The sequence below is a fragment of the Primulina huaijiensis genome, chromosome 1, assembly GCF_012295235.1.
Source record: "Primulina huaijiensis isolate GDHJ02 chromosome 1, ASM1229523v2, whole genome shotgun sequence".
Classification (NCBI taxonomy): domain Eukaryota; kingdom Viridiplantae; phylum Streptophyta; class Magnoliopsida; order Lamiales; family Gesneriaceae; genus Primulina; species Primulina huaijiensis.
In genome coordinates, this window is record NC_133306.1 from 21,518,390 (window position 1) to 21,544,107 (window position 25,718).

The 25,718-nt window shown below is 33.5% G+C and overlaps 3 protein-coding genes and 1 pseudogene across 3 annotated transcripts; 3 read left to right on the forward strand and 1 right to left on the reverse strand.

Annotated features, from left to right (window-relative positions):
* Nucleotides 1-5,122: 5,122 nt before the first annotated feature.
* On the forward strand, nt 5,123-9,188 carry LOC140984287 (DEAD-box ATP-dependent RNA helicase 52C-like). Its single transcript, XM_073451579.1, has 6 exons — nt 5,123-5,831; nt 6,406-6,489; nt 6,857-7,099; nt 7,568-7,741; nt 7,845-7,958; nt 8,286-9,188. The coding sequence occupies exons 1-6, from the start codon at nt 5,244-5,246 to the stop codon at nt 8,898-8,900; spliced, it is 1,818 nt and encodes a 605-aa protein (XP_073307680.1). The 5' UTR covers nt 5,123-5,243; the 3' UTR covers nt 8,901-9,188.
* An 806-nt stretch (nt 9,189-9,994) lies between these two features.
* LOC140984291 (ribosome biogenesis regulatory protein homolog) lies at nt 9,995-14,381 on the reverse strand (annotated as a pseudogene).
* A 1,430-nt stretch (nt 14,382-15,811) lies between these two features.
* Nucleotides 15,812-19,198, forward strand: LOC140984299 (chaperone protein dnaJ 49-like). The gene is made up of 3 exons (XM_073451602.1): nt 15,812-15,965; nt 16,077-17,210; nt 18,848-19,198. The coding sequence occupies exon 2, from the start codon at nt 16,111-16,113 to the stop codon at nt 17,197-17,199; it is 1,089 nt and encodes a 362-aa protein (XP_073307703.1). The 5' UTR covers nt 15,812-15,965; nt 16,077-16,110; the 3' UTR covers nt 17,200-17,210; nt 18,848-19,198.
* Nucleotides 19,199-22,027: 2,829 nt separating this feature from the next.
* On the forward strand, nt 22,028-24,976 carry LOC140984306 (uncharacterized protein At2g34160-like). The gene is made up of 5 exons (XM_073451616.1): nt 22,028-22,202; nt 22,308-22,356; nt 24,143-24,205; nt 24,340-24,404; nt 24,653-24,976. The coding sequence occupies exons 1-5, from the start codon at nt 22,083-22,085 to the stop codon at nt 24,746-24,748; spliced, it is 393 nt and encodes a 130-aa protein (XP_073307717.1). The 5' UTR covers nt 22,028-22,082; the 3' UTR covers nt 24,749-24,976.
* The last annotated feature ends 742 nt before the right edge of the window (nt 24,977-25,718 follow it).

The window sequence follows — 25,718 nt, forward strand, 5'->3', positions numbered from 1 at the left end:
CATCGGGGCCACAATTGTCTATGCTTTACGGGTCATATAATACCGGCATAGCGATTGTGTTCACAAACCCCAGAATCCAATCAAATCATATCAGGGTATCCAAGGATCATAGCTCAACGTGCATGTCATGTATCGATGTATGCATCAAACGATGTGTGTTAACAAAACATTTATTTTATACATCGATATCTCAATCTCAATGTCATGTATGCCACATCAATCAACAAATAAGGCATATAGACACATAATCTCATTCCAATCAATCCAATCAAACCGACATATATCATATAATACAGATACCTGTCGTATGTTACCCGGTCGCAACATACCTCAATTCTTCGTTCCAGTTGATGTAGCCTGAAGATATCGGTATAATACTTTATCTACATCAATAACATACTCATTCCAATCAATAACCTAATCAAAAATCATTAATATGAGTTTCAAATATCATTTGAAACTTCAAAAATTCATATCAAATTCAAATCATAATATAATTCAATTCCGACTTCGAATATGAGTTTCTTGTCGGTTATTCTACTACATATAAGAAATTCAACTTCAAATACACGCTATTCCAGCACTTTGATATTTAGAGCTGCTGGAACTAGAAGAAAATTACCTCAGTCAAAAGCCCTCGACGCGACGATTACAAATATATAGTTTGTTTCGCGTTTAGACAGCGTTTCCAAGTCGATTCGGACGAAAGAAAATCGATTTCTCTCGTTTATTCTCGAAGCTGCTAAAATGAAATGAAGAAAAAGAAGAAGAAACCCCGTTCTTATCTCCACCGCTTCGGCGCTCGAGCGGTAGAATTCTCGCGCCCGATTGCGAGACATTCTGCCCCCGAGTTTTATTTGTACCGCGCTCGAGCGGTCAAAAACCACCGCTCGGGCGCGGAGTGTTCTGTCCGAGCACAGGTTTAATCCCTCACTGGCGCTCGGGCGGTAATAATCACCGCTCGGGCGCCACATGTTCTGTACCGAGATATTGGTTTTGTACTTATTGGCGTCCGGCTTTTCCACTCGAGCTCTTACAACGTCAATTCATATTCGATAATTATTTTCTCAATTTCATTGTCATGATATACATCATATACATAATCACATGACAATTTCATAAATTATCGATAATCACACAGGATTTACGATAATACGATACACGGTCCTTACAAATTCAAAGAACACGTTTCAAATTTGACGGAAGATGCGTTTTCACACAAACGAGGAGCTCCATAAATAAAGTATAGAGCTCCTCCTCGTCATTCAAAAAGCATCCCTTCATCGAGTTCTCTATCATATTATAGCATTTGAGTGTTTAGTTCTATAATATTTGTGATGTGTTTATTCTTCTGTATTGAAAGAGTGTGTGTTCTCTTTGGAAACACAGTGAGTGGTTGTACACTATAAAATATTATATTGAAATACTTTTCATCTTGTCCATGGTTTTTACAATAATAATTTTTAGGGATTTTCCACGTAAATCTCGGTGTCTAGTTTTATACTTTGTTTTCATATTATTATCTCAAGTTGTCGTACGTGGAACTAATATTTTTTTCGGGCTTTATTCAGCAGAATAATTTCAATTGAATGCTGCAAAAGCTGGGAATGAACTTGGATTCAAGTGGTTGAAAATACTCGAGGAAGAAGAGAAGAAACATATGTTGGATTCTTAATGTATAATATGGACAATAGTAGATTAGATTATCTATGAATTCAATCGTGATTTTGTAAAATATTATCAGCACGTTTTTCAGTTAATTTTATTAAAATAGAGGAAGAAAAGGTCGTTGTGACCTTGTTTTTTAATAAAATAATAATGTTATTATTAATGATAAGAGAGGAAAAGATCGCGGTGATCATTATCACCCATTGTTCTCGTTTCATATGTAATGTTGCCAAAACAAAAGTATCATCCGACTAAGAGATCAGAGAGTTTGTTGAAATTCAGTGGTTGCTGAGGTGATCTTGCGAATGCCGTGTAGACACTTTGACTTGCGAAACGATGTTCTTGGGTGTACGTCATTGGTTGTTTCTCAGCGTAAATATTTCGACGTTCAAGTCAATGATTGTTCAATAAGCTTAAGAGAAAATATAGTAGTACCTTGTAAAATGAGAGCGTACCTTAATAATATAATTTTCCGCTATTTACATATGTTTCAAGAGGCTTCTGAGCATAAAACTTTGAGCGGCTCATATATTCTTGTTGGGCTTCAATAATTAATTAGATAATATGGTCCATTGGCTTATTTATGCAAACATTGGGCCTGATCATCGAACTAGTCCTCTGTTCCAATAAATAGCAATTTATTGGAGGATCACGGTCGACTCGAAATTAGGGATATTCAAACTTCGGATAAAATCGAAAAAATCGAAAAATCTAAATCGAAAGAACCGAATACTGAATCGAACCGAAAACCGAATTTTATAATTCGAATATAAATGTTAAAACCGAAATTTATTTAGTTCGGTTTCGGATTATATATGTCAAAACCGAACCGACCGAAAAAACTGAAATTTCATTAAATTAATAATTTTATTTTTATTATATATTTTTTGAGATGATATCAGTGAATGCTAAATTATTTTGAATAATATTTAGTTGATTGTTGTTTATGTAATTGATTTAGACTTATATTTAAATATTTTACTAAGAAATCATGTAAAAAGATAACATATTATATTTTACAATATATTTATCTTATTAATTTAATAATTATATCAAAATCGAAATAATCGACCGAAATAACTTGGAGCAAAATTATTTTTTTTATGTATGCTAGTGAATGGAATATTTGTGGAAATCCATACATGGTTTTTAACACGCGGTCTCTACGTATCATGCAAAACATAGACATAACCGGGATTTTTTTTATGCAAGTGGACTAAATTTATATAAAAAATAATAGATTAAAAAATGGGTCTAGCCAATTAAAATTTTCTGAAGTTTGTCCATCTATACACATCATATTAGAGCCTTTTCAATCATTTTGATGTCAGCGTTAATAGTTTCATTGTACATTCCTGGAGTGGTAAAATCATATTGAAATATTAATTTCTTTACTAATGAAATTAAATTAAATTAAATCCAAAAACCAAATACAAAAATTCTTGTTAGATGATTTCACAGCTAAATTTTGTGAAACGAATATTCTATTTTGGTCACTCATAAAAAAATGTTATTTTTATTCCAAAAATACTATTTAAATTGAAGATTGTGTGTAAAATGAAACCAAAATAGATGTTTATTTATAGACAAAATTTTGAATTTGATGATATGTAGTCATGGAATTTTTAAAAACAATTCATATTTTTTTTCCTATTTTTGGATTTTTTAGATTTTTACATTATTTAGAATTAATAAAAAAACAAAAAATAATAATAAAATAATGGTGGCCCTTTCATCGCGCAAAGACTCTAGATGTCCACTGTCTTCCTCGAAGGCGGGAACATCCTTGTGCGAGGTCCTCTCCCTTGGAAGGCGAGGAACACAAGGCCTCAAAACTCAATGAAATAAATGTAGATTGTAGAATACATTTATAAAAATTAAATTAAACCCAAAAACCAAATACAAAAATTTTTATGAGACGATCTCAAAGTTAAATTTTGTGAGGTAGACATTATATTTTGGTCATTCATAAAAAAATGATACTTTTATTTTAAAAATATTAATTTTATTGTAAATATGAGCAAATTTTACTCGTTTTAAAAATAAAGATAAGTGAAAGTTTATCAAAAGATAACCTCAATGTACGTATATGCAGTGACGGAGTCAGAGATATAACTCTACCCGAGCTAATATCAAATTAATCCAAAATTTACATGTAATTTTTTTTTAAAAAAATTGGATCACCTAAGCTATGATATAATGTGGCTCCGCAATTGTGTATATGTATACACATATATAGTTTGACGGTTTTTAATATGACTTATGGAGCCCAAAATTCAAACAAACCCCAAATTATTAAACAACAAGTCCTTTTATCTTCTCCATGTGACCTAATTGGTTTCTTTCAAATATCTGTTCGGTTCCCCGTAACTATTTAATTTTGTCATCATTAACAATTCACAAAATATATATTTTTAAGTTAATAATTTTGATATTCAGAATTTTCACATCGAATCTCATTTTCTTATTAAATACTGGTCCATTTTTCCCAATTACTATTAATGACAAAAATTTGTGTGAGACGGTCTCACGAATTGTATTTTGTGAGACATATCTCTTATTTTGGTCATCCATGAAAAAATATTACTTTTTATGCTAAGAGTATTACTTGTTATAATAAATATTGGTAGGGTTGATATGTCCTACAGATAAAGATCCGTGAGACCGTCTGACAAGAGACCTAAATTATTCAATATTTTCTTAATAATTTCCACATTTTGATATTAATATCTTTCTATTTTTGTTCATTCATTGACCATATTTTTACCAAAAAGAAAAAAAAAGTTGTATTCACACACAAAGAAAAGCTTTGATTCTACTTTTAGCCACACAAAAGAAATTGCTTTGACACTTCCCTCTCTCAATCACTTTGCCATAATAATAGCACATCTTTAATTGTATTTCTCAATATAACTCCAATTCTTTTTCCAAAAATAAAAAGAAACAAAAAGAAAAGATGCTCTCAAACCAAACTCTTTGTAATTTTAACTTTAAATCAAACTCTTTCTATGATAATTGTTATGAGTTCAAATGCAAGTATCACATCTATATATCATTTACGACTTGATTAAAATCACGATTTGAAATCGAATCACTCCGTCCAAATCAAATTAGCAACATCCGAACACAAATATTTACATATATTCAATAAAAAAAAATAGTGGCAGTGTAAAAGACTGTGTAAACATGAGTAGAGTTGTTTCATCTCATAAATAAAAATATACGAGATTATCTCCTGTTCATCTATAAAAAACCTCAATATTTATACTTGTATTTTAATATGACGAGTTTAATTATTTTAAATATATAATGCTTTACAATAACTTTTTTTTATTTATAATTTATATTAGATAAATTGGAACAAATATTATAGTTAAATTTAGGTAAGATTAATACGTATTGAAGAATTAATTAATTAAATAGAAGAATATGAAATGCTAAAAACTAACTGAAAGTAGTGGGGGGCTATACTCCATAGGAGACGCAGAAGCCTGCAACCAAAACCAAAGGAACTCTGTAGCTTCCGTATTTGCTTCCTTCTCATTTGAAATTTGCGAAAACCCATCTCCCATTTCATGTCGAATCCGTGGTTTACCGGCGGATCCGCCCGATCTTCTCGGGCTCCGTCGTACCGCCGTTACCAACCTGACATCACCGTCACCATTCCCGCCACCCGCCCTTATCGCCGCGGACGCGGAGTCAACCGTTCGTCATTTGATATGTGTGAGAAGTTTGACGAGCTTGAGGTCACACGTGAAGAAGGACAAGAAAATCTGAGGCAGGAGTCTGTGATAGTGAACAATGTCGGCGCCTATGATGACATGAAGGTGGAGGTGACGGGGGTTGATGTCCCGCCACCGGCGACTTCGTTTTTTGAGATGGGTTTCTCCAGTAAAGAGTTGAACGATAACATAAAAAGGTGCAAGTACGTCAACCCTACTGCCATACAGAGGTGCGCCATTCCGGTGGCCTTGGCTGGGAGGGACTTGATGGCGTCTGCGCAGACTGGGTCTGGAAAGACGGCCGCCTTTTGCTTCCCGATTATCAGTGCTATTCTCGAGCACAAGCAGATGCGCAGGTTTTCGGGTAATATGACTAACGGGGTTACTTTTGCTTCCCCGCTCGCTCTCATACTGGCTCCAACTAGGGAGCTATCTTGTCAGGTCTGTGGGGAAGTTTTCCATTTTTAAGTTCGGGCTCGTGACTTCTTTTTCGGAGTCATTTTTAATCGTTTTTCCTCACGGGTTGTCGTTTCTGTAGATAATGTGAACTTTTCAGTTAATGTGCCTGTATGAAACTGAGATCCAAGTGTATGTACGCATTCAAAAGGGTGTGCCATGTGTTTTCAGCTCTGTTTCTTTAATTCCTTGATTTCAGCTTGACATTTTATTTGTGAGCCCGCGTCGTTTTTCTATGATTTGATCTCGCCTAATATCTTTTCTTCCAATATTTGACGCGGGATTTTGTCTTTTACTTTTGCCGGGAGCTTTTTTGCTGTCGGGCTCTCGAATATGGGGCACGATATTATATCATTGGAAGTATTGTTATTTTTCCTATAGGTTTTGCCTTGCTTTCGCTGTTATGTTCTGATGGTCGAACCACTTTAGCTTTGATAGAGCTTGGAAGCTAGTATTGTTATTTTTCCTATTGGTTTTGCGTTCCTTTCGCTGTTATGTTCTGATGATCGAACCACTTTAGCTTTGATAGAGTTATAATGGTGCTTACTTCGTCTGTTAGATTTTTGAAGAGGCAAAAAAGTTCTCGTATCAAACTGGAGTCAGAGTTGTTGTTGCTTACGGTGGGGCACCGATCGTAGGACAGGTTTGGATTTCTTTTATTGCCTATTTGATCTAAGCTTTTCTATGACAAGGGTCATATGTTCAAGTATATTTACATAATCTTCTTTCAGATGCTGTGGGATCTGAATATTGCTTTTTGATGTCAGTTGTTAGATCTTATATTTTAGGATGTTTGAATGCGCTTTAGTTACTGATACTGAATGTTTGAATTGTTTCTAGATTAGTTACTCTGATTTTTGCCCATTTTACACATGTTTACTAACAATATCTTGTGTGATACTGTGGATTGTAAATACCTGGGTTCGCTTCTCATCTGTGATTTTTCTTATGTTTCACTTGGATTTCGCCTTATGAAATCTATTGCTTGGCTTTTTTAACATGTTTCGTAGTTGCGAAATTTGGAAAAGGGTGTGGATATCTTGGTAGCCACTCCTGGTCGTTTGTTGGATATGATAGAAAGATCAAAAGTTTCCCTTAGAAATGTCAAGTATTTAACACTTGATGAGGCTGACCGCATGTTGGATATGGGCTTTGAACGTGACATCCGAAAGATTGTTCAGCAAATGGGAATGCCTCCACCAGGTGCTAGGCAGACAATGCTTTTCAGTGCAACATTTCCAGATGAAATCCGGGTTTGTCCCCAGAATCTCTAACTCTTTGTTCGGTGAATCCAATTCAATTATATAATAAAACGTCATTATATCAGTTTACTTAAAGTACTTCTGTCAACATGCTCGATCCTCTGTAAATCTTTAGTGTTAGCTTTGAGGTGTGGTTTGTATTCTAAGGAAAAAGAGAGGTTGTCTAAAAACATTACCTAAAACTTGAAGGCCAATGCACATGTTAACCTCGTGTTACGATTTTTTTTCTCTTTCTTTTTTGGTTGGGAATGATTAGTAGTGATTGCTTTGTAAAATAGCAGTCAAGTTTTTATATTTGTAAACTAGCAGTCAAGTTTTAGTCCTGAAAGTTGGGAATTATTGGTATTGATTGCTTTGTAAAAGTAAGCAAGAGCCAAACACTTGGCTTTGTGACTTTATGTGCCTTCAACCGCAGAAGTGGTTTGAGTTCAACACATGTTTCAATTTTATTGCTTGCAGAGGCTCGGGTCAGATTTTCTGAAGAACCATGTATTTCTATCGGTGGGAAAAGTAGGCTCCAGCACCAATCTCATTGTTCAAAGGGTTGAATTTGTTCGTGACATGGACAAAAGGGACCTTTTAATGAATCTCCTTCGCTCCCAAAAAAATGCAAATAAATTGACCCCTGCAAAGGTTGCCCTTGGCAATATCGTTTCTTCACTTACTATCTTATCACGTGCAATTGAATTAATTTTGAAACATTTTTTTAGTTAAGTGAGATGTTTGTCATTTGCAGAATGCTTTGACGCTAGTCTTTGTGGAGACAAAAAGAGGCGCAGATGCACTAGAGCACTGGTTGTGGAGAAATGGCTTTCCCTCTACTGCCATTCACGGCGACAAAGTGCAAATGGTTGGCTCTCATTTTTATTCTCCTTGAAAAATCTCTTTATGTGGTGAAAGTTTGAGAATCATGGTTCTTTGGAAATTACTTACTATATTGGAGTAGATTGGCTTGAAAGGGAGCTGCTATATATTGTCTAGAGGTTGGAAGAATGAGTTTTAAATGCCGATTACTGAATCTACTACAGATAAGTTTTGGCACAAATTATGTGCATAAAAACTCCTATCAAATATTATTGTCAGTTGAAAGTTTAACTGATTCTATTACTGATGATTATTTGTACATGTTGCAAGCGTTTATGTATTATACTTTTGTTGTCTTTTAATTGGTGTGCAGGAGAGGGAGAGAGCACTAAGATCATTCAAAAATGGACAGACACCGATTCTAGTGGCCACGGACGTTGCTGCTCGTGGACTCGACATTCCACATGTTGGTCATGTCATAAACTTTGACTTGCCTAAGGTAATAGACAGCTATGTGCACAGGATAGGCCGAACTGGTCGTGCAGGTAAATCTGGCACGGCAACAGCATTTTTCAGCGATAAAAATGCACCCCTTGCAAAAGAACTGATTGAATTAATGAGGGAAGCAAGTCAAGAAATTCCCGAATGGCTTGTGCAGTATGCTAAGACATCTAACCACGGCGGTGGTAATAATCGCTTTTCCCGCTATGGTGGTCGTAACTATAATGGCCACGTAAATGGAAGCAGTTTTTATGAAGATTGCCACAATGACAAATACTCAAGCCAAAGTGGTGACAAAGCTTCAAAATCCGATCCTTACGCTCCAACCCACGATACCAACGTGGTGTATGATGACTATCATGTAGACTCAGCTGGTGCTATTCCACATGCTGCAAATTACCGTTCTCCTGTTGCTGATTCATACGGTGCCCATTCGTCTGCTTATGAGTACAACTATGATCATGTTGTTGCCAGTGGTTGGGATTAGCTCGATTCCGTCATGGTGTCCATGACATTGGAGCAGGAAGGCAGTAAATCATAGTTTATTTTGGTAATATTGTTTCAGATGACCCATTAAATGTTGCAGATAGGAATGGGGGTAACTAAAAATTGTTGGTGGGAATATAATCCTTTTTTGAGTTATGATGTTTGCCCCGTGCAACGCATCTGGAGCTGTTATGTTTATACGGTGCCCCATTTTGATATTCTTGTGCATCTCTGATCATTATATGAACGAATGATTAGTTTCTTTGTTGCTTAAAGTTAGCATTACATATCAATTCGAATTAATTTAGAAATTGTTCTACGTAGTGAACATGTGTGTTGGACTATTTGTACAACACAAAGTTAGCATGGATAACTCTATATCAGGATATTTTAAGACAGTAAACATCTTAAACTTAGAATGGTAAAATTTTACGCTAAAGTTAGCACGTCTGACTATATTAGGATATTTTAACACCGGTGAGACATCTTAAGCATCATATAATCCCAGCAAGACTAGTAAAATTTTGCACAATTTATTGAGTTGTACGCAAAAGTTTATGCTTTTAGATAAATGATTATATTTATAAATTTTGAAGTGAAAAATCTGGTGTATATTATTCGAAAATAAAATGTTTGTTAAATCAAAAATAGATAAATATCTCACTTTAAAATGACAGGAAATAAAAGTGTAAAAAAAAAAAGCATTTATTTAAAAAATAACATATTCAATTTTTAAGAATAAAAAACAAGAGACTACGCTTTGAAAATTTTGATTATGATGAGAAAAAACTACTCAAAATCTGAAGATTAAGAAACACAGAAACTGACATGTTAAAATGATAGAAAAATATTTTTTTTTTTACGAACAATATGTTAAGCCGGTTATCCGATTACCGGTAAGTGTTTTGTTTAAAATACATTACATATACTTGCAACAATTTATCAAAGAAAAAGGGCAATGGTAAGTGAAGTTTACAAAGTTATAAAAACGCGGCAAGACTTGTACCTTAAACCATGGGGCGAAAAGTAAGAAGAAAATTCAATATCCCATCAAAAATTGCATGTTACAGTCGTATTTCATTGTAAAAATGACTATCATTTTGATTTACCTTTACTCGAAGGCCCCTTTTTCAATGTTTTCTTAAAAGATTTCTTATCTTGCCTTTTGCTCGGGGTTGATTTCTTGAAAGATTTCTTCTCCGGTTTTAACCTGCTTGAGGTGAATGATGTCCCACCTCGTTTATTTTGCCTCTTCTCCTTCTTCACATTCTACATGTTCACAGCCTACACCCGAGAATACCAAATCAGTTCAGAAATAAGTGAAACTTGTGAAGAGATACGACAAACAAAGAAACCACGCCTTTTCTACATTGAGTATCTCATGAGAATTTTTGGAGATCAAATTGTTCAGAACTTTCTCGGTTTGCTGTTTTTCCAACGAACCCATTCCCGATCCTTCCACGGCTGGTAAGAACTACATGCAAAAATGTAGATTATCATCGCTGTTATTAAGATTGAACACAAAATATATTAAGCTTGAGGACTTGATGGCAGTAGCACAGACCTTTCTGTATTTCTTTTCATGCTTTGGGGGTTTTTCTCCTGGCAGTTTCTTGTCAAATTTTCCACCGCTGGCTGTCGCAGTTGCAGCCAATCCAGCAACATTCAGTAGCTCATCCTTGCTAACTTTCTTAGGCTTTGACTGGGTTCCTGTAATAGGTAAAGCTGTGGCACAGTGGCAGCAAGTTGAATGTGGCTGCAATGTATTAAGAAACTCATATTTAGTGTTGCAACATAATTGCACCTCATTGGTGTCCCAAGCATATCCCTTTAATGATAGGTATGTTAAATAAGGATGATAATCCAATGTGAACAACAAGATGCTAGCCATTAATTTTCAGTTCTTGAACTAATAATTATTTGTTTCATTATTGTTCAACAGTTTTTACGCATCATAATGCAAATTGCCCTTCTGATAATTCTAAAACTTGGTCAATAAATTCATGTCGGAATTACTAAGCCAGGAGGGTTCTTTTAATTGGACTCTCAAGTAGAGGAGTTGCTAAGTATCCTTTGCCCTAAAATAGGCTATTCCTCTCGTTCATTGACCTCAAATATCTATAAACTATGCTAATTTTAGAAATCTTAAAAGCAGATAAATCATGATAAATCATTAGATGTATGAGTGATGGCTTTTCTAATAGACAGGTAGTGGGTTATGAGTGTCCAAATTGAAACCATAAATCTAATTGATGGAAAAGGACTTTATGTATTTGAAGAAGGGTGAGGATAAAACCTTGGTAAGGTACCAACTTTCACCACTTGCTTCAAGTTCTGTAACAAATTTTTCTCCTGTTTATCAACTCTGCTTTTCTTCTCGTTCCGTCTCTCAGCAAAAGGATCTTTACCTGGTTCTGTAAAATTGAAAAACGTAAGTATTCATGATGTGACTGATTACTACCATTCACACTAATCTCCTAAAAAGTTTGATAAAATGAGGAGTAATTTCATGAATCATCCTACAGAAAATTTTCAAACATAGATGCTGGTTTAATATAAAAAATTGAACAGATTCACGAGATACTGCCTGTAAATTTAGGGGTAGTTTTTTAGCTGAAACTTATCAAGTTAAACAGTAGTGGAGCAGATGGCTCCATCAGTTTCAGCAAAAGCATTGTTGAACTTGAAAAGCAAAAGAGAAGAAACTGATTATAAAAATATTTTACCATCAGTGGCTTTAGCCTCGATGATTGGTATATCGTTGTCATCATTTACTCGATCATAGCCGTGACAGCGCTTCCAACTGGCAGTCTGATCATCAAAAACTAGTTTTCCTTTCTTGTGCTTTTGTATACCTGCATGATGATATTAGAAAGGAATAGGTTAAACCATTACAATATCAATCAACTCATGCCACAGAGCCATTGGTCAGGCCCAAAAGAATTCATCCCTTTTTCTACAGTGTTTCGAACTTCGAATAACCTTTCTTTTGAGCAAACAATTCCCACTTTGTTGGAGGCTTAGGTTTAGGAAACTGGAAAACCATGTAAAAAAATAAAAAATTGTGAGTAGAACAATTCCTTAAGAAGCATGCTACACGTATAGATCAGGCAACCACTATGAATATACTATCCGAAATCTGAAGCCTTAACCGAACACTGCAATAAATAATATCACTAAAGATATGATGGAACTCTTCCATTAGGATCTGATTTCTACATTTAAGGGGAAAAAATCATTCTATAAGTCAACGATCTTGCTACTAGTCTCACTATAACTTCTCTTGAATATCTTGCGGTAGACAAAAGAGATCAGGCATAGAATGCAGGAGAAAAACCGACAACCTTTAACAGTTGGGGACTTTCTTAATCCGTATCCTAAATCTTCCTTTACGCAATAGCTACGCCAAAGAAACATTAAGATTGGTAAGTGATAGCTCTTTAAGTACCAGGAATAAGATAAACACTTCCAGATAACGAAATGTCAAAAATTTCATGTAAAACCTTAGTGGGCTATTTGCTTAATCTTTGGAAAATACTATAATATAATAAATATTAAATATAGTACTCGGTTTACTTACTGAGAGTGAATATGTATTTTATTTCTCTTTCAAGAATGTGAAGATGGCCACATGAGGGACACCAAATCACAAGTTAATAAACCTTACAAAATCAGAAATCCAATTGAAAATTGGCTCTTCACTAGATTATGCAATAATGGAACAGGTACTCACTACCTTGGTATTTAAGGGGAAAGAGAAAAAAACAGGGTGCAATAAGACTCCACAATCCACACTTTTGTATAAGACGAGACACTTCATCCCATTCCTAAATCCTAACACTGGTAGACTATGACTTGGAATTGGCATTAACTAATCCACTTGTACGTTGAAACAGGTCAAGAAATCAAAAGTCCACTACTTGAAAATTTTGGTACCGTGGCAACTGCAAGATCTGAAGATCGTGACTCACCACATCCAAGCGGTAAGAGCCAACAATCATGATCATGAGAATTACGCTCACATAGGTATCATAACGTCTTGATAAATTGATCTACTTTCATTTTCCCCCTCTATTTCTCTTCCTTTTTCCTCCTATCCAACAATTACTTTGAATCATATACTATCAAAAAGAAGCTAACAAAAATCATAATTTATTTTCATATTTTTTCCTCAATTTACTGCTTTGCCTCCTGTGACATGTTTATGGGTCAGTTAAAAAAGTAGGAGTGAGATAGAAAATATTTAAAAAATAGGGACTCTGACTTTTTTTTAAGAAACAAGGAGTTGACTTTTGATTATTATACTAACAGCAATTAAACTTAATTAATTCTTCTTTTTTTTTATTCTCGATCGACACACATCTTCTCTCAATTAAAATTTACGAGTCTTTTTCCCCAAATCGAGATATTGAATAGACCCAACAATCAATTGTCGACCATTAATTGGTCGACCAAAGCTTTGGTCTACTTTGTTGGTCGACCATTGCTTTGGTCAAAGACCATGGTCTTTGACCAAAACTTTGGTCGACCTTGGTCGACCAATTTGGTCTTTGACCAGACCAACATGTTGGTCGACCAACAGCTTGGTCTTTGACCAAATCAATGATCGACCAAAAGATTGGTCGATTCACGCTTGTGTCGACTAAAACGTGGTCAAAATTTTCTTTTTCAATCAGTCGATCGATCAACGAAAATAAACAATAAATCGAAATAAATGTTAATATGATCAGATTATTAGTCATTACGTCGATTTGTGTTGAGAATTATAATCGGAAAGGAAATGAAAATGGGGTCGACGGAGAGGATTTAGGTTGAGTTCACTGATAAGAATAAATTACGTGTTTAAAATAAATGTATATATAAAATCAAATTTAATGATGTATTTTCACTTAAAACACAAGGACATTTAAGTAAATTGAGTCATAGATCTTNCTATGTAAATTGACTTGTGGATCCTTTTTTTAAATAAGTCACGGTCGAGTCCCATTTCACTAAATTTCCCGAAAAGAGTGAGACAAAGAGAGCAAACAAAATCAACTCACATGTTTTTCTCTCGGTAATTTGGTAGTAGGTTCTGGCAACTCTTCAATGGGGCCAACATGGTCTTCGGTTGAAGGCAAACTGAAGAGGGCATCCACAACTGCTTGAGCTAATCTCTTACCCTCTTCAAGGGCCTCTTTCACCATATCCTCTCTGTGCAACAATAACATCTATAAACTAATAGAACACTAATCAACCAAACAGAAGATTGAATAATCAGAGAGAAACCTGGAAGAGTTGGGAGAGACAAAGTGGCAGCGTGGGTCGAACGCCATAAGGTTTCCTAGGTCGACTTCGCATTGATTTTCCGCCATATCCTGTAGGCAGTCAGTGATGAAGACAATGTAGTATGACGGTGGCGCAAAAAGCGACGGCGTGAGTGGCGAATGTGAGAGGACTGCAGCAATTGAAGGCGAGAAACTGGAGTATGGGTATGAGCTGACTAGGGCATTAGTTGTGATTGATTTAGGTATAGAATTGTGATAACATAAAACGGTACATTTATTTTAGGCTAATTTCATATTGGCCCTAACATTTCTAAGGCTACTCTCTAAATAATTTTGTCCCTTATGCAAAAATAAATCTCAAAAATTCATGCAAGACGATCTTATGAATAAATTTCATGAGACATATTCTATTTGGATCATACATGAAAAAATTATTATTTTTTTATGTCAAAAATATTATTTTGTACTATAAATATGAAGATTATTGACTTATCTCACGAATAAAGATTTGTGAGATTGACTCACAAGACCTACTCTAAATAAAATTGAGCTCGATATGTCTTTGTAAGAAAATTTAAGCTCAAAATTCAGAAGGAAAGATTAATCAAAAATAAAAAAAATCAGATTGAAAGGAATCATATTATTAGTTTGTAATAATAGGTAAACTACACTTGACAAATCATGTATGACAAACTCGTTCAATAAAAAATTGGTTGGAAGAATTTAATCTATAATCATTGATCAAACGCTAATATATTTCACTAAATCAAAATTCTCGTAGAGCTGTATGAATTGTTTTAAGATTGAAACCTTTTACTCTAATATTCAAATACTTTGAAAATGATCACATACTATTTCATACTTTACAAATATGGATATGATTAGATTACAAAGGTAAATGGTTCATAAAGTGCCTGAAAAAACACTTGATAGGAAGAATTTGATCGTGGTATTCAACATGATCAAATATATATGTGATTGTGCTTTATATGTTCATATTTATTTTATTAAACAAAAACTTATGTGAAATTATTTTACGGTACAATTTTATTAAATATATCTTTAACTCACCCAATTTATGAAAAAGTTCATTTTTTATGACAAAAATATTAATTTTTATTTCTAAATTATTTTTAATTTGTAGTTAAGTTATAAACGAATATTGTATAATATATACTGATTTGGGTGAACATTATTATTTTTTACAATAGTTAAATATCAAATTGATTTATCTCACGAATATAGATCTGCGAAACCGTTACACAAAAAACATAATCATTTTATAATTTAAACGGCGTGATATTGTAGAATTTGAACGATTTGATATGGCCTATTTTGTAAAAATAAATAAAACCGAGATCGTTGACCTGAATATTGCCTTTTTCATGACATGATTTGTTAATATGTACTTATTGACAACATGTGTTATTTATATACACAAATTAAAGAACCTTCTTGATATTACTTTTTATTATTTTCTTACTACTCGGAATCATTAAAAAATAAAATAATGAAAATATTGTGTACTTCGTGCAAAAATCAAGAGTTCAGGCTGTATGTTGAAATTACCCATAATTTTAGGGAGCAAACTGTATTTTACCTAAAATTCTAATACTTGCCCTCGGTGTGATCAAGCCAAACAGGTCCTTTTAATGGTGGTATTGGAGGTAATGGGGATTAGGGCACTTGAATCCTAATAAGACCCCCCTGTTACCACGTCAACGTGCTATTTATTGCAAGTTCATACGCTTCCTGATCCAGTTTTTCTCCAATTTTTCGAGCGATCGCAGCAGAGCAGTGTACCCATCTCAAAGGTTCTTTCTTTCTTTCTTTTTGTTTTTTGTTTTTGTTTTAATCTCCTTTGCTGGTACTTTGGTGCTTTGATTGGTAAATTGTGCATATATATCCAGTCTTACACATAAAATCGTTTATTACATCTAAAAGATGGATGGAAACAAGGATGAGGCGGTGAAGTGCTTGAAAATCGCCAAAAATGCGCTGGAGTCGGGGGACAGAAGCCGTGCCCTGAAATTTATTGATAAAGCTCGTAGATTGGATCCATATATTGAAATTGATGGTTTGTTGTCTAATCTCAACGGATCGAAAACAGAAAAGAATGGCCCTAATGAATTCACGGAAGAAAATACGTCTAATCCCTCTCAAAGCGGCCCACGCCGCAGAGTTCAGGCAGGCGGGACCCCGCCAACATCTTCCTCCTCATCTAGCACGTCTGCAGCCTACACTGAGGAGCAAGTCACTGTTGTGAGGGAGATTAAGAGGAAGAAAAATTATTATGAGATTTTGGGGTTAGAGAAGAGTTGTAGTGCCGAAGATGTTCGAAAGGCTTATAGGAAATTGTCGCTGAAAGTCCACCCTGATAAAAACAAGGCCCCAGGTTCGGAGGAGACGTTTAAGATGGTATCAAAAGCTTTTCAATGTCTGAGCGATGAAGAGAGGCGGAAAAAATATGATCTTGTTGGGTCGGAGGAGCCAGTGTACGAGAGGCGAGGTGGTGGTGCAAATGGCATGCAAGGTTTTAATGGTTTTTATAATGCGGATGTTGATGCTGAAGAAATTTTTAGGAATTTCTTTTTTGGGGGTATGCATCCGGCAAACACTGCTAATTTTGGTGGGTTCTCGTTTGGACCTAGGGTGAGGGTGAGGACAGGTGGAGTTGATAATGGATCTAATTGGTTGAGGGCTTTGATTCAATTATTGCCGGTCATACTGATTTTGTTGGTGAACTTCATGCCATCATCAGAACCAATTTATTCTCTCTCAAGGTCCTATTCACATGACTATCGGTTTAGTACACCAAAGGGCGTGAATTACTATGTGAAGTCCTCAAATTTTGAGCAACAATATCCACCAACTACTCAGGAACGCAATGCAATTGAACAACGTGTTGAGGATGACTATCACGGATACCTTGTACACAAATGCAGAGTTGAGTGGCAGCATCTTCAATGGGGCTACAGACGGGATACACCAAGCTGTGATGCATTAAAGCGTTTTGAGACTCTGGCCCAGTGACATGATTAAAGGTCTGATTTTCTTATTATGTTTTCTTGTCTGGATTCGTAAATGCGGCTGTCTTAAATTTTCTATGGTTATTGCATCATTTTTGTGCTATTCTTTTCTTTAGAATATCCTGTTAAAGCTTTGAATTTGTTGGTGTATCCAAATCCTGTGTGATAACTATTTTTAACACCCTCATGCTGATCATAGTCAATGATTGCGTGGAGAAACATCTGCAAGGCCTTGCGAGGCTTGTACATCATAATTCCATCTATTAAAGTTAGTTTGGTTCATCTTATAAGTTGTTTAAAACATCTTATAAAATCTTTAAGAACTTATAAGATATTTGCAAATGTTTGTTTGCAAAATGTTCTTTATAATATTAAAATAGCTACTAAAAATTTATATTTATTTTAAAAAGTGATAAACTACCAACTCATTTTAAGATCCTATATCAGAACAACAAAACTTGACCTAGTAGGTACCCTTATATCCAATCTATTGTCGTTTTCTTTGTTTCTCTCAATTTTCTTCTCTCCATTCTCAGTTGGTCTGTTCCTTTTTTCTAATGAAAGTTTTTTTTTATCTGAACACTTTACGAGATTATGCGTTTTTTTTAAAACCTTATGAGATTAGTTTGAAATAACATATACGAGCTTATAAATTTTAAATTCATCTTATTAGTGATAAAAGCTTGTCATATATTTAAAATATAATTAACCAAATATGTTCTTATTGTGTTCAAAGTAAACCATCTGGACAAATTTCATTTGAAAAAGCCTACATATTCTTTCCAATGGACATTTACTGAAGGTTCTCTGAATTGCACATCAAGTTTAATTTGTGCTGTTCTTTATCAATCATAATCCTCAAATTAGCTTGTAATTCGAAGAACAAATGCATGAATGCATGACTGTAGTTTATGCTAATTGTAGCTATCTTAGTTTGATTGATTCAATCAATGCACGCAAGTGTAAATTGAGTAGAAAAGGTATTTAATGTGCTCTACATGATGTCATTTGATTTTCCATGAATTAGGTTAATGTTTAATCAAAAGTCAAGGTAAGGTTAAAGATCTGTTGATGGTTTCCAAGTTTACCATGTGGCTCCGGACATAATGATCAATGAGTTATGTGTTCATTGGACTAATGGGTCGGACTCCAAACTATGATCCCCTGAAAGTCCACTTCATGTAGTTGCTTGAAATCATTTGTTATTTGTGAATATCTTGGCCCCTCAGGAGTTTATAAAAATAAGATATGGCACTATATTTGTGATTATAATTAGGTGTCCGTGTGTAGTTGCTACATGAGTAATCTTGGAGAGGTCTGCTGATATCTGAAAGTTGTGTACTCTTGTTAGTGAAGGGTTTGGTTTTTTACTTCGGCTATCAATATTCATGTCATTGCTCTCGCCATTGTTTTCAAAAATTTCTTGGGAATTGCTGTTTTTGTATCTAATATTTTTAAGTAGAAATATGTAGTCACCATCCATTTTGCACATCAAGTAATTTTGTCTCTGTAGACTGTAGTAGGCATGGCAGTGGACTAGATTTTTATTCACAATTGTTACACTGTATGCATTATATCCTCTGCATTTTAATTAGATGTCAATCATTTTCTTGTCCTTCTTATCATAACCCTCGTCTTCTTGCCCATCGCAGATTGCTAGATTTCCTTTTGATTTGATGTACCTTATTGAAGAGTGGAACTAGCAAAACAGAATTTTATGGTGGCAGTGAAAGATTGACACGAGTCTACGGACTCTACAATCCTTCTATCCCAAACAATACTGTGTGAGAATTACTTCGAAAGGCCTTTCCAACAAATGCAGCTATAGCAGTAATATTTGATTGAACTCCTATAATATTCTTTCTCTGGACCTTGTAAATCTTTACCTGGGTTAAGCCAGTCATACATCGTTTTCCTGTAACTTTCGTGCGGAACTTGCTATCTATGGTGCAAGCTATCTATGGCTTTGCACCGAGGAATAAATTTGGCGATATATGATTTTAGCGGGACTTCATGCTATTTTAAAGTTTTCGTTAATACTCGTATGCTTTTGGTGCATAACATGCGCGGGCAAGAATGTGTTTTGTCGCCGCCACCCTTATGGTTGGAGTGATATAATCATCTCCTCCTCCTGCTAAGGAGATGCAGGGACAGAACTCCTTCCAAAGTGTTCTGTCTCCTTCAAGTTTTCTTCCAGAAATGGTAGAAGGGTCAAATGAATGATCTAGTTTGGCCAGAGGCCTTGAGTTAATCGATGGACCCTTTAGATGTAAATTATTCACCTTTTATTGCTATATTTGGAAAATACGAAGCTTCTTAGCATATTTCATCTTTTAAAAACCTATTGATAAAATAGGTACTTTTTTTAGTTACTGGTACTTTTTTTTTAATTCAAGGTTATTTTATTGATTAATTGTTTTTAAAAAATAACATATTTATTTAAAAATTATACCATGATAAATGTCATATACTTAAATTTGTAAGGCAAGATTTGCTATTCTGTTGATGCATCATGGTTTGCATGATAAAAAAATAGATTATCTAATAAAATTTATATATTATATTATCATGATCTTATATTAATAAAATTACAAATAAAGAAATAAATTATAAATATAATTAAAATATATTTTAATTTAACGATAAAAACATAATAGAATTAAATATTTTTATCTATTAAACAAAATATAAATTTATGCACAAAATCACTTTTAATATATTAAACAATTCATTATAATATAATATTCACATCAAAGTAAATTTAAAGAATATTAAATTATTGGAGTTCTTTTTTGACGTTATGAATTAAAAAAATAGTTATTTATTATATTTTATTACATTATAATATATTGTAGTTGTATATATGATTTAATTATTTTGTTATAATTTGATTAATGTATGATTGTAACATTACAATATAGAAAGAGAAAATACAATCATTTTTTGTTTTAGAATATAAATATTTTTAAAATATAGTATATTTAAGTATATAATTTGCAATTTATATATACTTGTACTAATTAATTGTTGGGTATTTATAAATTTTGTGAAATGTAACAAATCATAAAAGTACATAAAAGTTAAAATTCTGCAAAAAAGAAATGTAACACACCATATTTCAGATGACCTTTCACGTATGTTACAAAAAATATTGTGGTCGTTTAGTGTCATTAGGCCATTCATTCATTGCTTCATGTTATTTTTGGTAAAAGACGAATTATATGTGAAATTTAATATTATTTTTGTTATGATCTTATTAACAAAAAAAATCTCGAATTTTCTATATAAAGTCATCACCATCTCGAGATTCAAAAAACTTTTACACTATACGACCTGCTATAACTATTATCTGAAATTTTCATTCACAAGCATGATATATTCAATCAAATTTGAGGATCATATGTGCTGAATTTTTTACTCGCAATTGTATCAAAATTATATTATTTATAGCGTTAGTAACTGAAAAGAAGAGTCTTTCTATCTGTGCAGTTTCATTTAGTCGTGTAAAGTTGATACTTAGAGTTTTTGTGATAAGTCTTACTGTAGTGGATAGTTGCGATTTTTGTAAATATCAAACTTTTTTAGTGAAATTATTCTAAAAACATAAGAAGAGATAATGTAGAATGGATTTGTTCTTCGAATTTTCATAAACAATCTATCGTGTCATTTATTTTCAATTGCTATTTTATCCCATAGTTGTTCACTAATTTTGATTTATTGATTTTGACAACTGTTTGGTTCACTAACTTTGGCAGGATTTTTCGGCAATAATTTTTATGCTGAACCTAGAAGATCAATATTTTGAGATCGGTCTTGTGGTCCAGTGGTCTCACTCGCCAGATTAGCTGGCTTCCCTCCCCAGGTTCGATCCCCCTCCCCCGCGTGTGTTGTAATAAAAAAAAATCAATAATTTATCTTCATTGTAACACCAATTGGGATCTCCTAACATTAATAATTTTAATATATAAATATAAATTATATGATACTTATTTATCATCGAAACATTTTTAAATAAAATGTGTAACTACTTGAATTTAACAACGATATTTTTCTCAACTAACTATTATTTAATAAATAATTTTTAAATTTATTTATATATTATTTAAGATGTAAAAATCATAAATATAAGAATTATTTGAAAAAGTAAAAATATATTATTTATATGTAACATAATAATTTTTTATATTTTTATTTAATAAAATACATAATAATTGTACATAAAAAGCATAATAAAGTAAACGCTGAACGAAAAATATATATTATACTTTATTGAAAAAAAGGTGTTCTCCACATAAAATTGTAATAGTTTATTGAGTCATTATATGTATAAGTGAACCGACACACGCGTTTCGTACTTATATAATATTTTTTATAATTCATTTGGTTTATATTTAAATAAGGATCAAAATGTACCTATAAAAAATAGTGAGAAACTACACTGTCATTTTGATATCAAATTAAAAAAATAAATAAAAAAAAGGAAAAAAACTCAAGAAAGAATAGAACAACAACCAAATGTTTAGAGAATAAATACTTTATCCGTTGAGTTACAATAATTTACATCGAAATTTTAGCATTTTATTGATATATTTATATATATATAATTATTAAAACCGACCATTACATCAAAGGTCAGTTACTCTAAGTGTATAAAACTTAATAATATAGTATAAATATAATGAGATTCGTGTTTATAACATAAAAAATTTAATACAAAAATTTTATATATCAAAATTTCATAATAAATTCAATACAAAATATAAAAAATAATAATTATACAATATAAATATGCTTTTATCATTATTAATATATTTGATACACCTTTATTGTTATTCAAGTTTATATTTGTGGGTAAGCATACAATATGTGGAGATAGAATTTACGAAGATGGAGGAAATTGCAGACGGAGTGAGAAACATCAACATCGCCGGTGATAACCTGAAGAAGAATCGAATTCAGGTTTCCAACACCAAAAAGCCTCTCTTCTTCTACGTCAATCTAGCCAAGGTATTATTGTATTTCGAATTCGAACTCCTCAGGAGAATTTGCCGAATCTGGTTTTTTTTTTTAATGGTGTGGATCTGAGATTTGAGGTGTATTCCATGTGTGCAGAGGTACATGCAGCATTACAATGAGGTCGAGCTTTCTGCTCTTGGGATGGGTACTTTTGGATTTCTTGTTTTTTTGTTTTTTGTTTTTTTTTGTGTGTACCAAAATGCCGATTTTATCATGTTATCTAGATTTGAAGATGCTAAATACTTGAGTTTTACATTGTTTCCCGTATTCGATACACGACATATTACACTTCTTTAATGAGAATGGTGACAATTTGAGTAGTTTATTTGGGTTGCTAGATATGGTTTGGCTAAATTTCAGACCGAAGATTGTTTTGGGGATGATTGCGGTTTTGTCATCAACTCAAATGCGTAATAAGTGATTGTGCATTAGGAGTGAGATGTTTTTTTTTACTCTTGCAGTCTTGCCAATCACATATATTTGTATCTTCCTTAAGGACGAAAACAATGGAACTCTATCTTCTAGGAAATTGTTGTGCCTGAAGTAGCTAAATTTTAAGATTTATGGAATAAAGCATGATTGTAAAGGAAAGATGGTCATTCTAATTAGATTGGTACTTTTTCTCTCCCGTTTAGTATATGTCTGGGTTCAAGGTACCTAAAGGTGTGATCAGTGAAGAAGTATTCTTAATTTTATGAGTCAAAGTCAGAAATGTCTCGCTGATTGGAAAGAAATTTGAACCCACAAGGATGGGTGAGTTTCAAATGAGGAATTTACGAGGCTCCCAACCAGGTTTGCAAATGGTCGCGGGGATTTCTTTCGAGGAGAATGAAATATGGCATAGAAATACTGGTAGGTTATAAGGGGGTTGGTCCGACATCTAGTTGTCCGCGGAGAGCACTTCGGGACTTACAGGGCATATTGTGGAATCATCAAAATGGAATTAAAATATGGGGAAGATTAAGGTGTTGGAAGATATTAGTTGTGGTTTTTTTTTTCCTGGATAGACTTCTCACTTTTCAATCGTATGTCTCACTTAATAACCCTGTCTTTGAACTTTTAACAGGTGATGAGAATCTTTCCGCATCTTAAAAATTTGTATTTTTGGAAGGGAATTTCTCTGGGGAAAGAGCATTGCATAGAGTCCTTATTTGTATCCTGAATTAGATCATTATTCAACTAGTTCGCTGAGCGGTTCAAGCTTGACTTGAAGATTTATGACCTTAGTTGTGCCTAAAAAATCTTAGAAGCTCAGGTCATTTATCCCTACTCTTTGCTGCAATTCTAGTTAACTAGTTGTTTCTTTTACCACCTTCAAATATTATTAGGGAATCAATATTAATATATTATGAGTTAAAGAACTGTTTTGAGAGCTCAGTTGTATAGGGGTGCGCTATTATTTCCAACGGAGAACTTCCTCAATATTCACTAGAATTACTAGCTGGTCTAGGTGGCTGTTTACATGCATGTACTTGTTGCAGATTGAACTCTTGGTTAACCCAAATTAAAAGATTATTAGTTACACAATGAACACCTTTGACAGGGTGTTCAAAATAAATTTTCAATTATCAGTGTGTACCTTCTGTTCCCTCCCTCTGATTGGTTAAACATACAAATATGCAATTTATCATCTCTGACTCCCTCAAAGTAATTAATTAATGGAGCGAAAATGCTAACCAGGATGAAGCAAAAATGCTACTTGGAATGAAGTTGTCTATTTGAAGATCCTGAAAAGTTCCTATCTTTGTTACTGATTTATTTTGCTAACTGGAGCACCTGATATCTAATTTCCACTTTATAACTTATCAAGCTTAACTTGAAAAATCGCCTTTTCTGCGATATACTATTATGTACTGCACTATACTAAAGTGCTTTTTCCAATACTTGAATCTTATCTAGTTCATTTCTCGTAATGGTATGTGGTCTTGCAGCTATTTCTACTGTCGTGAGCATTGCAGAAATCCTCAAGAATGGTGGATTCGCAGTTGAGAAGAGTAGGGCTATACCCTTTCGTATTTTTTTGTTTACAACCTATAGTTCCCAAATATGTGTAAACTGGAAATGAGTACCGATCGGCTACTGGCCATTCCTGTTGCCATATTAACAAGGATGTTGTAATGCTTTGCAGAGATCATGACCTCCACTGTTGAAATCAGAGATGAATCTAGGGGGCGAACGGCCTCGAAAGCCAAAGTAAGTTTTACAATCTGGTTGATGCTTATGACATAAAAGTACGAGGCTTTTTTTAATCACAATTGCTGATTTTTTCTTTATTTTTTGGCTGGAAACACCCGATTTTTCGTTCTCTTCTATTCATGTTTTATTTTGGGCTCAATGGTGTTCCCCACCACTGAAGTTTCACATAAAAAATTGAAGCATCAGATTATGATTGATAAAATGTGTTATACATGTCCTTCATTATATTTATGTTTGTTGATTAGATTGAGATAGTGCTGGGGAAGACAGATAAATTTGACGAATTGATGGCTGCAGCAGCTGCAGATGACAGAGTGGGAGGCTCTGAAGATCAAAGTTAGAAGATGGGTAATATTTTTTACCTCTTTGTTGTGTCGGTCCTTTCTTGTCGAGGTCACATGATATTTGATGCAAGTTATAGTCACAGAAATCAATCTAGGATTCTTGGTGGTAAAACAAAACTTTTATCTTGTATTCATTTTTCAGTCAAATTTTCACTTGTTTGATATTCATTTTTCATGGATTATGACGCGAATCCTAGAATTCAATTTTGATCTTTCTGATTTTGCTCGACGATTTCTTGTATCATATATAATCACTAGTGATGAATTCAATATCAAAGCTTTGAGCATTTCTTTCTATACAAACATCAATAAAGTACTAGCAAGAAATTATTTCCGATAATCTCCGTAACCTGGTCTTAAAATATTTATTGCAGAAGTTGGTACAAGTCTATAGAAGTTGAAGAATATTTGAACCTCTGTATTTAATTGAAATTCAATATCAAATTGCTTTTCATATGCGTAGTGAAATCTTCAAGAAGTCAAGTCTTCTGCAAGTTTACCAACAGTATCAAAGTTGAATGACTTTTGAATATCACACCCATCTCTTAAGATACTCTACATCTATTGTAGCAGTCACCTTTTTCAACCTGATATCTCACAAAATAACTTGACATGTCACTAGCCCCATTATATCCTTGTACGGTCGAAGTTCATTATAATAATATGATAAATAATTACATCATATGTAATATCCACGTTGTACATCGTCACTTGATATATGTAGGTAGTTATAATGATATATGTGACCATTGGGTGTGGTCGAAATATATATCATAAATATTGCCTTGACCTCTGTCAGTATGATTGATAGACACCTTGTGATTATATTAAGTTAATAACTATTCACCCCATAAAGTTATTCAATAACACACGGGTGGTAACCTTAAAACACGTGGTCCTAGGTTAGAAATTGACATCTCCTTGGAATTTTAAGGATGTTTTAAGTTATAATTGATTCATGAAACCA